This window comes from Chiroxiphia lanceolata, chromosome 13 (assembly GCF_009829145.1).
Source record: "Chiroxiphia lanceolata isolate bChiLan1 chromosome 13, bChiLan1.pri, whole genome shotgun sequence".
Taxonomy (NCBI): Eukaryota; Metazoa; Chordata; class Aves; order Passeriformes; family Pipridae; genus Chiroxiphia; species Chiroxiphia lanceolata.
In genome coordinates this window covers 16,482,592-16,496,891 of record NC_045649.1, presented here as the reverse complement: position 1 = coordinate 16,496,891, position 14,300 = coordinate 16,482,592, and the positions used below count along the sequence as shown (strand labels likewise).

Genomic DNA, 14,300 nt, shown 5'->3' with positions numbered 1-14,300 from the left:
TTGACTGCAACTGCCAGGATTTATGCACAAGCACTTTTCCGTTCCCCTCCTTTTCTGCACAGCATTTTGAAAATCACTATTGCAAGGGACAGATATCACCAACTTGGCCAGCAGAAAAAGATGGTGACAAAAGAACTCTTGATTCCCTTTTGTTTAGGTTCTCACAGCATGTCCATTACCATTACATTATTTGTCTATACCCGTCAAATCGAGCCCTGTGTTTTCACTTTTACAGGTCTAAGTCAGTGGCCACTGAAGTCAGTGGAAAGCCACCACTGGAGTGCTTTTACTGAAGTCTTAAGTGATAGGAACGGCCATCCAACAGCCTATTTCTAAAGTGGTTAAATTTACAGTCAACTCAAAGAATAAATCCTGCTTTTATATCTCATGTAATCTTCTGTACTGCATCATCTAATATTCTTAAAGGCGTGGTTATGAATTAAATCAAAATAATGGAGTCGGGATTATGGAAAAATATCTGCTATGTGTTACCTCAGTTGCCACAACTGACCTGTGCAAGTGCTGGTTCTGCCATACATTGTGTTTCCACGACATAACCATCCATCAACATTTTGACTTGCAAGCAGTGCATGGTGAAAGTACTTAGGATAAATTATGTTTGGTTCAGGACTAAGGGTAACTTAAAGCAAGAGACAGCTTTAAATCATTACGGGGTGAGTTGATCAGAAGAATCACAAACCATTGCAAAACAAATATAGTCTGAGGGTCCAGATTCACTTCTTTGGCTGTCCCAGACTGCTGGAGTGACGCGAGTGAGCTGCCCCTCAATCTCTTCATCTTCCTGGATGTCACTTAGTTGCCATATGTTATCTGTTTTACTTTCCCCAGTCATTCTGCACTTCACCATTCACTTGAGTTAGAACTGTAACAAGATGCCAGCTGAGTGAATCATCTGGAGTCAAATGCATGTTATTCTTTATTCAGCTGCTTCCCGCCTGGTCATGCATTCAAATGGCCAGATCTAAAGTGACAGAACTTTGTATTCCCTGTTACAGCACTGAATCAGCCAAGTGTAGGGAACAGGGAAGGGATATTCATGGTATTACCAGGGGAGCAAGGGAGGAAAAAAGGTTCCTGACCTGTAAAACTACTTGATCCATCCATACACTGTTACTTAGAATGAAGTGGATGCCATCACTTTAATACATCACTCAGAAAATTCTTGATGGTGTTAATGAGCTGGTTCTGAACCTTTGTCCAAAACATATCTTAAGGACAAGGTAAGAGGTGTTTAAGGCATCAGACTTCACTTTTGATAAAATCTGTTTGAGCTTCTTGAGATAACAAAGCTAGTGAAGCTTCCCTGAGGCTAGTACTCCTTCTCCCTTGTTCCTAACAGGTATTTGTTTACTGCTTCACTTATGACAGGATTAGATGACAAATTCTCAGAAATGGCCTTTAAAAAATACTTTGTCCGCAAAGAAACTAGACAGAAAAAAACCCCAAAAGTGTTATATAAAAAGTACAAAGAGATATGAAAACTCTACCCATTCCTCCACTATCTCACTTTGTTAATGTGAATGAAAATATTTTACTCCATTACTCACTACAGCGAAGACATTTCCAAGTTCTTTTGCTACGTTTTAGTACTTGAACACTGAATACATGACCCAAGATGAAATAAATGCATATAGTGAAATTAGGGAATACTGGTGATGAACTTGGATCACTACAAATTCACAGCCTAAAGAGATGGTGGTGATAATCCCTAACAGAAGTCAGAGAGGTCCTGAAACTTCATAATAAGAACTCAGTTGCTGCAAGGGGCTTGGTGGGAGAACTGTGTCCACAAGAGAGGTCTGCAGGAACACTTGCCATGCACAGAGCATGGTGCAATGAATTTTGAAACTCCATAAATATGTAATTTTAGGCATGTGAGAAGCAGATTTACTCAGACCATGGGGCCATCAACAAACTGATGCAGGGGTCTAATACCAAACTCAACAGGCACTCTGTCAACATCCATGGACCCACAATTAGCAATCTCTCAAAATCCACCCTCACCTATCCCAGGTGAGGCTGCAGGCACTGACCATCATTAACACAGAGCGAAATGGCTGATGCCTGAGCCTTGTTAGGGCTTCAAACCAGGCCAGTCCCTGGAAGCTCCAGCTGGTGTGTGTCCTGTGCCCTGTGCTCCCATTAAAGGATTAAGCTCCCCACAGGAACAGCAGAGACCGGCATTGATCACCAGGAAAAGACCTGCAGTATAAAGGCTTAAAACTGCATTACAGCAGAGTCTCGAGCTTGTGTTTCTGTGCATGAATCAGTTGTGAGGCAGCTGCCTCATGTATGGTTTTCTGATGCTAAGTGTTCATTGGGTTGGCCCCAAGAACAGCTCCAGGACAAGGAATGGGGAAGGAGCAACTTTGCACACCAGGCTCCCCAATGAGGCTCAAGATCTGGGCACCTCGAGTGGAGATTTAATCCATGATGCCATGGAATGACAGAGTGGGTGGTGTGATCAGCCAGCCTTTCACCTGCCCCCACACCCAGCTCCCGGGGGCTTTGGGCTGTGCCCTGGCCTAAGGGGACAATGGGGTTGTTTAGCCTAGAGAGGAGGAGGCTCTTCTCTTTAGCCTGGAGAAGGGTGACCTTATGGCTCTCTACAACTACCTGAAAGGGGGGTGTAGCCAGGTGTGGGTCGGGGGAGGTAACAAGTGACAGGAGAGAGGATATACTAAAGCTGCGCCAGGGGAGATTTAGGTTGGACCCTAGGAGGAATTTCTTCACAGAAGGGGAGATTAGACATCGCAATGGACTGCCCAGGGAGGTGGTGGAGTTTCCATCCCCGTGAAGGTGTTTGAGGAAAGACTGGACGTGGCACTCAGTGCTCTGCTCCAGCTGCCAAGGTGGTGTTTGGTCACAAGCTGGACTCGCAGAGGTCTCTCCCAGCCTGCTCCGTTCCGTGGCTCTGTGCCTGTGCACCGCAGGGGCGCGGTGCGGGGCGCTGCCCCCGGCCCGGCGGCCCCGCGGGGGCGGCGCGGACGGCGCAGCGCAGCCGGTGCAGTGCGGCGGGCGGGCCCGGGCGCTCCGCGGCCATTCCGCTCCGCACCGCGCCGGCACCGCGGGAGCCGCCGCAGCCCCGCCATGGCCAAGGAGGGAGCGCAGCGAGCCGAGGAGACGGAGCAGATGATCGAGAAGGAGGGCGGCAAGGAGGCGGCCGAGGGCGGCGCGGCCGGCAGCCTGCGCGCCGGGGACGCGAAGGAGATGCGAGCCGTGGTGCTGTCCGCCTTCGGCGGGCTCAACAAGCTCCGCGTGTCCAAGAAAGCCATGCCGGAGCCGCAGGAGGGCGAGCTGAAGATCCGCGTCAAAGCCTGGTCCAGTATCGCCCCTCGCCCTCTCTTTTCCCCCGCGGGCGGTGGCGGGGGGCGGGCGCGGTGCGGGACCCCCGCGGGGCCGGGCGGGGAGCGGGGCGGGGGTCCCGCGGGTCCCCGCGCTGCCCGTGCCCTGCAGCGGGGCATCCCTGGGCTCGCAGCCCCCCGGCTGTCGCTCCAGCCACCCTCACCTGTGGCTTCCCCGCGGGGGGAGCCCCGCTCCCGCTGCTCCCCGTCCCTTCCCGGCAGCCGGCACCTCCCGGGTCGGTGCTCAGCTCGGGCTCCCTGGTCCAGGGGTCTGTGTGCGCTCAGCAGCAGCTGCGAAGGGGGAAAAGCTGCCGTTGAATTTCACGGTACTAGCTGGGAGAAAGGAGGGGGTAAAACCCGGCCAGCTGCATTCAGGGATTTGTTTTCTTTGAGAAATGTGGATAGCAGCTTGTGTGTGTTGCTCAGCACCCGTCCCCCTTTCCCTTCTGACAGTGGCTGTTTGTTTTTCTGGTGGGAATTACTTAGGTCACCATCCTTTTTTCTCTGGAGCTGGTGTGGCAGCGCGGCTGGAGCTCGGGAGAACTTATCAGTGTTAGTCCCTGTGCCCAGGTGACGAGTGGCTGCGGTCTGGCAGCATCCTTGAGCGAGCTTTCCTAGATGGCTTTTTTTTAAACTCCCAGAAAATCGCAGCAGACTGTTGTTTTTCCTAGATTGCCGGTTCTTAGTGCACGTGTTCCTTCACGAAAATAGGATTACTTCTTTTAAATGAAAGAAGCAACATTAGGATCTTATTACACAACTTGATGTGTACCAAAGACTGAATTAATTTTGCCTAGGCAGGGATGTATCTTCTGTTGTCCTCTTCTGCTATGTGAAAACATGGTGCTTCAGGAAGATAAATTCCAAGGTGAAGGCCAAGTTGTTTACTTTAGAAGTAACTTGCATTAAAAATTTTACTGGTATGGGGCAGTAAGCTTCCTTTGAATGATGTATCCAGTGGATGTGCCTCTGATCTTGGAATATGCTGGTAGGTTAAGGTAACTGAGTGTCTTGACCTGTTCAGACACTGGGTTTTTCATCGTGTACTTAAGGGGATCGTAAGATTTGTGACCTGTGTGAGTATTCCCCACGCCAAGGTGTTGCTTATTGTGATATCCATCAATCTGAATAAGGACTAATAAATAAAGAGTTGAGATTTTTTTGCACTTTTTTTTTTTTTTCTCTCCACTGGTCACACAGGGAAAAGCAAGAAATTCTGTGCTAAGTGAATGTAAGAATGGTAGCATAGTAGCTGCTGGGAAGCTCATTTTGCTATCAAGCAGGGCTGTAATTCCATTTGAGAACAGTCTGTCTTGTTTGCTGAGTGATCTGTTTTTTCTCAGCCACTGGTTTAACAGAAGTTAACATGCAAAACTTAAAAATGTTCTGAGTACTTGGACATATCCCTTTAAATGCCTGAGGGGTTTACAGCACTCTCCAGTGCCTGTATGAACTCCACTTTCATCAGAGCAGTACCTATGTGTGTATCACAAATAGCAAATTACCTGCACAAGAACACTTGGCTGTAAAACAGAAATATTCAGCTCTGCTACAGCTGCCATTGCTCTCCAGGGTTGCAGTGTCAGTAGTGAGCTGTGTGAGTGGCACACGTGCTGTTTGACATCAGTGCTCCTTAGTTAACTGCCAGGTTGCACAATGCCACGTGTGTTTGGGAAGCTTCCCTTCCAGCCAGAGGGAGCCTGAAGCCTGTATGGCATCTGCTTGTCATTCCTGACTGGAGTCGACCACGGGGCTTGACATGTGACCTGGTCACCGAAGTGTGCTTCCAAGCAGAGCAAAATCAATTTGCCAATCGTCTCGACCCAAGCCTGTAAATGCAGGAGATTGATCGGGATGATGATGGACTTGGGCTGTAGTCTGGGAGACCGAGTGAGAGAGCTGTTGGCTTTGCCCAGGGCAGTGTGCACGTGTTGATGGATGCAGTGCTGAGCACACCGAAAATGGGCTGCTCCGGTCATCAATGCGTGGTACAAATCATGTTTTCAGTTGTATCAGCTTTGCAGTTGACCATCATTGTAGATGATTACTATTTTTCTTGACAGATTGATGGAGAAAAATAATCTTTATTTTAAGAACAATGTGCACCTTGCACAATAAATAGTGTACACCAGTAAAAAGTGCAAGTTTTGTGTGGTCTCTGAATTCCCTGGGGATGAAAACCACTTAGGTCGTATGTACACATTTTGTAGTATGGTACTAGAAATGGAGGATATGTTGCTATTAGCACTAAGCCAGATGAATAATTCCTTTGAAGGTCTGGAATATCAATGATCCAATTGAAAATGTGTCAGCTGAGATGAGTCATGTGTTAGCCTCGTTCAGTGACTAAGAAATGGAACAGCCATTGATGTCCAAGCTGAGTCACAGCTTTGCATATTTCCTGAAACAATTTTTGATTGATAATGATGAAGCAGTTGAAATTGCTGTATTTGTTTGTACTGTAATTTGCAGGCAGCAGAACATTAATATACATATTGTTTAAACAATGAGACAAACCAAAGCAGTAGTTCAGATGGGGGTGTGAATAAGGAATGGTGCCCTGTAATTACCTCCCTGTGTTTTTCTTTTCTCTCTTATAATTGTTTCTTCCTTGTGCCACTGTACATGTGCGTCATGAGGAATGAGGCAGAAGTGACCCCCTGACTCTATAACTATGAGGTAACAGCACTTTACAAAAACTGGAGCATTTAAAAGGAATCCTAAGTGTAACAGAGTAACGGACACTTTATCAGTGTCTTGATCATATAGTATGGGTGTTCCTGGATAAAAAGCATGAGATCTGATAATTTTAAACCTTTCCTTTTTTTTTTTTTTAATGATTGTTGGCACTTCATTTCAGTGGAGCTTTACAGTGAAATAAGAAAGACAGATCAAAAGCAGCACCTCTCCAAACCAAAGTGTGAGGGGTGGCCTGCATAACTTGGGATTTTGCAGTAGAAGGTGTCGGGCATACTCAAGTATGTGGGACAGAGCAAGGAGAAACAAGTTGATTGTTACTCCCCACAGGACTTCCTACACTTAAAAAAAAAGGAGATAAAAATGCAGCAAAGCTAAACCACAAATGTAAAAAATAATATTCAAGATTCTCAAAACTGGTGTTAAGGTAGACTTAGAAAAGTCAGATTCAGGGATAGTTCTCTGTTTGGTAAACTTTGCCTCCAGCGGTGCACAGGTAATCCAGTCTTGTACAGTTCAGAGAGACATCCCTACTCTGTCACAGAAAGGTTCTTGCAGAGCCCTGTGGTAATTAGTATCCTCCCCTATCTTCATTTGCATCCAGCTCTTGATTTAGGATCAAAAACACAACTGCAAGAAACTGTGCACTTTTTGCCACTTTGCACGTATTCAAAAGGCCTGAAGTTAACGTGCACAGACAGTGATTGCCACCATCAATGCTGTGGGGATTCTGGGTTTGTGATGTGTTTTGGGGGGGTTTTTTGTTTTATTTTCGGTCCTCTCCCCCAGATAATGACTTCCTTACATGCATTTTGCTGTTTGGAATGGAATTTCTCTTTCGTTATCGACATTACAGCAGCAATGTAAGGAGGTGGTCTTAGCCACTGGATAAGAAGTCACCTTTCCAAAATAATTTCAAACCTTCCAACTTAACTGTGTGAAAACCTTTACTAACCTTCCATCTGGTTGATATTATGAGCTTGGTGTATGAGCATGTTGAAAATTACGAGTTCAGGTTGCTCTTAAACCCTCCACCACAATTATGAACGCTTACATTTGGTGGGATTTCCCTCCCTCTCCCCAGTGACCTACATCCCATGAATGCTGTGTTGTCTTTGTGCTTAGGCTGTGTGTCTACTCTGTCTTTTAATTTGATGGGTCTGTTCAATCTGTTTGTGTCTTGATTAGTGTCTGACTAAGGCTCCATCTAATAAATCCTTGTGCACGTCAGTAACATTACGTGTCCACGCAGTTGCTGGGATCATATGTGTGAGTAGGACTGGCTGTGTGTTTGGCTAACAACAAATACAGGGCTGTGTTTTGGGGTAATGGATTAATGCTGAGATGTATTCTAACTAGTTAGGAGTTTTAAAGTTTTAACTATGGCATTAAGGCCAGTAATCAGTATATGCACATAGTAGATAAGTGGTGCCTTTTTTTGTGACTGCCTAGAAAACCACAACATTTTCCTTAATAAAATTGGATAGCATACAAAAGACAAATCAAAGGTACTTTAAGATTTTTGCAAAACTACAGGGGAAGACCTGTATTTTTTTCTGAGCAGCAACCCTGAGGACTTCAAAGACCTAAATAACTTTTGCAGAACTGCACAAATGTGATCCAGGAAGGAACAGTTTTAAAACAAGAGGCTATTTGCTATCTGGTACTTAATAAGTTCATGTAAAAGTTTGGACTCCTGCCTGGAACAAACACAAGATGCATTCCTGGGGTCACATCAAAAGTCAGGACAGTTACATCATGTAGCTTCTTAGCCCAAGATATCTATAAACGGTGAGGTTTGGGATTTTATTCTTAAATTGACCTGGGTTTACTTCCCAGCTAGTAATGCATTCATAGAAATGTTTCCCTGTATTGAATTTTTAAGTGCCCTGTGTGACTCCTAAACAGTCTGGTAAGCTTGGGGCTGATGGCAGATGTGGTTGCCTGGCATGTGCACCCTCTGCCCGAGGCCCCGAGGCACAGAAGAGTACAGGGAGTAGGAATGTCTGCTGGCTCCCTGCAGAGCTTTTTAATGCTGCCCCGAAGTTTCCTGGTTTTCCCATCCCTTAGCTCAGGTTTTCCTCCTCTGCTTTCATCTGTGGCAATAGTCTTGATTTTATTTTTCCTGTGTCTTACAGTGGTTTGAACTTCATTGATCTGATGGTGCGACAGGGGAACATCGACAACCCTCCCAAGACACCACTTGTTCCTGGGTTTGAATGTTCTGGAATTGTAGAAGCTCTTGGAGACAGCGTGAAAGGATTTGAGGTAATATTTTTTTATTTTCATAGTGGGATATATAAGTCTCACATAAATAATCACCAGTTCACTCTGTTGTCCCTCGTCCCTTCTGCTGTGCCGGTGACAGGAGCCTTCACCACACTGTTGGAGGTTTGAAAGGTCAATTTTTCCTTGCTGCTTCCCAAGCATGAGAATGACCTCTGGAATTAGTTTCTGAAGCTGCCACTGTCATCTCTTTAAAATCTCTCCTGAAAAGTCCTGTGCCATGTGTGTATCCTGATGGCTAAACAGGAACTGGAAAGCATAGCTGATGTCTTCTACTAAAGTGAAAGCAATTAAATTAACTTGTTAAGTTTCTTTTCTTGGCTGTATTTGCTGTCGTCACTGCTTTTTTCCTCAAAGCCAAGGTGCTGCTGATTCTAGTTCCAGGTTTTGATCTTGAATTAGCAAGAGCCCCATCTACAATAAGCATTGCTTCTTACAATTGTGTGCATTCAGGAGATGCAGATTAAATTTGGACCCTGATTCTGGGTATGGGACTTGTTCTGATTGCTCAGGAAAGGGATCCATTTCACCTAACAGAATGTGATAAATGAGAAATAGTTAGTGTATATCATAAAGCTTTCATAACTGTTTATGGACTCTTTTGTATCTCTTATAACATACAAACAGCATTTTGTCCTACCTTCTGTTCTTTTATTGATAGTAAACATCCGTATTCTCTTCAATCTTACACTTTATTTCCTGAGTAGGTAGAAAATTTTGGAAATAAAACCTGAGTTAATACATGTCAGTCCTATCTTAGGTATTTGTGGAGTCAGTCATGTCATCAAGTAATCACATTTTCTGAATTCTTATTACATCCTAAGAAGGTAAAAATAAATATAGATATTTTCATTTAAAGATAACATTTTGCTCTTCTAGAAAAGCTGTAAAATTTCTCAGTTGAATGAACATAATGGCCAGGTTAGTTCCAAGTAGTGTCTCAGTGATGAGGTCTTCTTAGGACATTTCTCTCTGTTCCCCTCCTGCCCCATCTCTACCTTGAAACAAGTCACAGTCCTTCAATGTATTTTACTACAAGCAATAACTGAACAATAATTTTGCTGTTTGAAAAACACTCCTGCCTCAGTAGTTCCACTCTAGCATCTGTGTTTTATAGTTATGCTCCACATCACAGAATATTTTATGAGAGGAGTATAGAAAGTCTCTGCTCTAGATCAGCATTCTCATTTTAGAAGTTCTTGATATTTTTAAAGGGCATCATGAGGTTACAGCATATGGTGCTTGTTTGAATAACACGGCACCTGACTGAATATATTGTGTCTTTTTTTAAAGTTACATCTTTGTTCTGGCTGTGGAACATGTCTGTGCACTGGTGTACTCCCTGTAATTGAAACAAGCCATGGTATTTTATTTTTTGCATGTTATCTGCATAGCCCTGGTAGTGTTTGAGTGATCCAGAAGAAGGGTCGACACTCAGAGTCACTGCTGTGTGTAGGTGTGAATCCATCAGCAGGAGAACGTGCCCTGAGGAAGATGCAAGAACGTTCTGTTGGTTTCTTTATGGAATTCTTGCACAGAATGGGAGCACACCAGATGCTTGGTGCCCCCTTGGCATATGTTGTTACCTCTGTCCAGAGCAACGGCAGGAATGACAAAGATTGCACCCTATATCTTCTGGCCTTCTTTCCCTTTGTGGATCTACTCTAGTTCAAGTCCTGTTTAAAGTCGTGGGCATTTTGCACCCTGTAAAAATGTCTTACAGGCCCTTAGTCTGTGCTACCTGAGATATTGTCATCCAGTTACTGTCTTTTTTGTGGAGCAATGGTGTAATGCCTATTCCTTCTCCCACTAAAAGAGAAAAGAGAAAGGTGGTTTCTAATCATCTCTGCTGTATCAGGCCTGATTTCTCTCCAGTTGGGGGGATGATTCTCAGGAACTGAGGTCTAATCTGATGTGATGACTGGGCTCTGTACAGCATTTGTGGTAAAATGTGGTGTGTATTGTTACTAAGAAATCCCTTGAGAATCACCAAGAGGGACTTCTCTGCATTCTTTTTGGTAATCATTTATGGTTTATGGCAAGGATACATGGCACGTTAACATCTGCACTAATTAGCCCCAGCAGCCTTTCTATTTTAGACACTTCTCTAAGTGCAGGAGGGAACCAGAGAGTGGTTACCACTGAGGCATTGTTAATTTGAATGTTTTTCAAGAGGAGGGGGCATCTCAGTGAAATTGGAGTGACAGTTCTGTTTCAGCATTCTCATTCTAAAAGAGACAAGCCCTTCAGAGCTGTCAGCAGCACCTTGGCTTTTAGCAAACCTGCGATATCCCAAAGCCAAAGTGATGACAAGTACTTGGGAGACAAAAATGTGCTTGTGCTGTAAACATTTCCCTGAAGGCAAAAGTATTGTGCTTTATTTCACACCTGTAGTGTTTATAAAGCATTAGAGGTATTAGTAGAATGTAAGAGAGTATAAGGCAGGTAAGCAAAGTTATTTTAGAGGGACAGCTGCTGTTAGTTTTAGTTAAAACATAAAGGCCTGAGGTTTGCTATTCCTGTGTTATACTGTGGCTCCATTGAAGAGCTCCTTTCATGGTTGAGGCTGCTGGTTTTGTTGGTGTAATCTAGAAAGGCAAAGGGGCTAAGGCAAGGAAAGAGGTGTGTAGGGGCTGCTGGTGACAAGCCATTATGGAGTATTTGTGAGAGTTGTGCCTGTGAAGGTTTTAATATACAGTGGACAAACGTTTGCTCACTGTGGCTCTCCCTCGTAGCCCCAGCAGCCCAATTTCTGCTTTAAGGTTGTACCCCTGCAGAAACCTCAGAGCTCCTGTTGCCTTGTTGTTATTCTTGTCCACCTGTGGGGAGTCAGTATCTCTGTTTTAAAAACCTGAAGCTGCAATGAAGGCCATAGGCAAACATATGAACCTGATGTGCCTGGACCTCTGAAAGCTCTGAGGAGCAACCAACTATATCTAATATTTACAGAAAATCTTTATTTCTCCACACTACCATGTATTTTTCAAAGAAACTGAGTAGAGAAATGTTGCATTCAAAGATAACATTTCACTACTCCTTTAAATCCTGTCAAATTCACTTTGTAGATTTCGTAGTGCCTTAAAATCCAGAGGTATATTTTTAATGTTTAAGGTGGCTTATTTGATGTTGCGGGATCAAATTGTGCTCTGATACATGGCTGTAGAAATGACAGTCATGGGTATGTATTGGTAGAATCAGTTAATAAGATAATAAAAATAGAGAATGGATACAGATGGTGTTATTTTCTAAGTGAGTACTTTCTGAACCCTTTCATGTGCTCCATCTACCGGAGTACAAGGCCTCCCCTGCTCAATCCACCGAGAGGAAAGTAGCTCTAAATTAGTGTGAGGACTGAGAAAACAAAGTGAAAATTATCTTAGGTATAATTTTCTTTATTCCATGCATCTCATCAGTATAACTATAACCTTTCCCCCTTGTTTCTGTCTTTGAGCAAGTTATTAGTAAGAATGCTGTTTTCATTGTTTACATTTGTAATTTAGGAGCTCTGCTAGCAAAAGATGATCTGGTTATTTTTGTTAAATTAAAAAATTGGTAAGAGCCCAAAGCTGAGCATCTTAACTGCTACTTTGCCAAAGATGTGGAGGACCATTTTCTTCATAGCCAGCCAGTGAGTGACCTGCAGCTTGAACAGAAATGTTGAAGGTCTTAACAAGTTTCTCTCTACAGTCTCAATCGCACTCATATCGTCAACGTTGTTTTCTTCTTTGTTTGTAGATTGGAGACAGAGTCATGGCTTTTGTAAACTACAATGCCTGGGCTGAAGTAGTCTGTACCCCAGTAGAATTTGTTTACAAGATCCCAGATGACATGAGTTTTTCTGAAGCTGCTGCATTTCCCATGAACTTTGTAACTGCCTACATGATGCTCTTTGAGGTTGCTAACCTGAGGGAAGGCATGTCTGTGCTGGTTCACTCAGCAGGAGGTGGGGTGGTAAGTTGGAACTTTTCTTACTTTCCTGTCACCGAGTAACTGAAGCAGTTTGATCCACCTCAATTTCTGAAATGAGCCAGAACCTGATGTTGATTTGGTATCAGACTTCCCTATGTGTGAGAGATTCCAGTGGGAGGAACTGCATCTGTTTTCCCATCAAAATGCTGATGTGAGTGGTTGGCAGGAGCTCCTGATGAAATAAAAATGTTGTGACTTAAAAACCTCGCTGAAAAAACCCCTAATTTGTTGTCAGCAATCGAGGAGCAGATGTTGTCTCAAATGTTGCAGTGCTGAACTTACACACTTGTACTTCTATGTAAATAAAGTCTGTAATGACAGGAATAAATTAGCTCCCTGCACAAGGTATTTGTAGGTAATCATAATCCTCCTTATAGTAGATGTCCCTCCTGGAATACTCCTGCACATACCGTGTGCAGTTGTGTGTGATGCTTTCTCTGTGAAGACTTTTTTTCCCCCATTGCTGTAGAGGGATTAAAATCAGTGAAAAGTTCTCATGTGAACCTGAGGAAAAGGTACAAATGCTGAGTTGGAGTCTGGAGTGGTGGCTGCTGCATGTCATAGTTTGGATCATTCCTAAGGAGGCATTGTGTGGCACGGGCAAAGCGACACCAGGATGAATTTGGGGGAATACCAGGGCACACAGTGACATAGTCAGCAATTTGTGTGTAACCAGTTCCTTGAACTGTCTCTTAGGAAAATCTCTCTACTTTGGAAAATGTTTAAGTTTGTGCAGAATATTAAGATACTGGCGGGAGTTTGTTTACATTTGAAATTATGAAGTCCTTTTTCATAAGACAGATTTCACGACCTGAGAACATTAGCAGAGAGCAGCCTTTCAAATCAGAGTACCTCTTCTATGTTCCTGTTATGCCTTATTTATGCTGAATTAATTGTCTACTGAGGCCTGGTGGGCAGCCCCAAACACTTTCTCCCTAATTCTGTGCCCTTAGACCTTCTTTCAGGTTCTCATATAAATGAAGGTTGTAATCAAAGGAATAAATTCATGAGTTCCCTGTACAAAGTATTTTTAGCTAACAGTAATCCTTCTGGCAGTAAATGGTCCTATTGGAATAGTCCTGTAAATGAATGGAATTTATAATCGTATTATGCTTTGGCACAGCACAACCCCGAGTGTTAGGGCTGACTATTGTTCTTTAATATTAAATCTCTTCGTGTGGAATTTGGGACTGTTAAAGCAACCTGAGGCCACACATTTAGGGGAATGTTCTGCAGGAATTGAAGGCTCAGCTGTAGCTCTAAGGCCACTTGCCCAACTAGTGCTACACAGACCCAGGCTGAGCACACAGAATTAGCCCCAAAGCAATCCCTGCACATACTGTGTGTATCTGGAGAAAATGAACTCCTACTCCTTTTTAAGATAAAGCATCCTTGCTAAATTTCTTTGTTTCTTTCTCTTTCTGACCTCACTCACCTCTGTTATTTCTTCCTTCTGTTCCTGAAGGACTGTTAATGCTCTGTGCTCAAATAGTCTTCTGCACTAGTGCCCAACCTCCATGCTGGGCTGTTCCTGGAGGGAGCTGCTGGCTTCCTCTCTTATCCCAGATGCTCAATGAGCAGCTTTTTTGGCTGGTCCTCTGCTGTGGCTGCTCAGAACCTTCTTCTCTGAGAGAAGCTGAAGGAAGGATGAGTCCTGCTTGGCTGCCAGGAGAACAACAGGAAATCAGATCCATCACTTGCTAAGTAGTTAAATAAAGCAGAGTTTCCAAGGGAAAGACCAGACATGCAGGAAGAACAGCCAAGCTGCCCAGTCACTGATCAAGGGCTGTGTAGGATCCAGGGGAGTGTAGGAGGCAGACAGGGCTGGCTGACCTGCAAGCCAGGATGGTGATCACTGTCCCCAGGGAGAGTGCCTCACACAGCCCCTTGTTCTGTGGAACATGTACAGCTAGAATTGGCAAGGAATTTTCCTATTGCTTTACAGGTAAAAAATCACTCTGGAAGTACATGGAATTTTTTTCT

The 14,300-nt window shown here is 44.1% G+C and overlaps 1 protein-coding gene across 1 annotated transcript in view; it reads left to right on the top strand.

Annotated features, from left to right (window-relative positions):
* The first annotated feature begins 3,007 nt into the window (after nt 1-3,007).
* VAT1L (vesicle amine transport 1 like) overlaps nt 3,008-14,300 on the top strand; it is a 55,647-nt gene continuing 44,354 nt past the window's right edge. Inside the window, exons 1-3 of the mRNA XM_032700939.1 lie at nt 3,008-3,341; nt 8,201-8,330; nt 12,084-12,299. Coding sequence (XP_032556830.1) covers nt 3,112-3,341; nt 8,201-8,330; nt 12,084-12,299 — 576 coding nt within the window. The 5' untranslated portion in view covers nt 3,008-3,111. The remainder of the gene's footprint in view (nt 3,342-8,200; nt 8,331-12,083; nt 12,300-14,300) is intronic.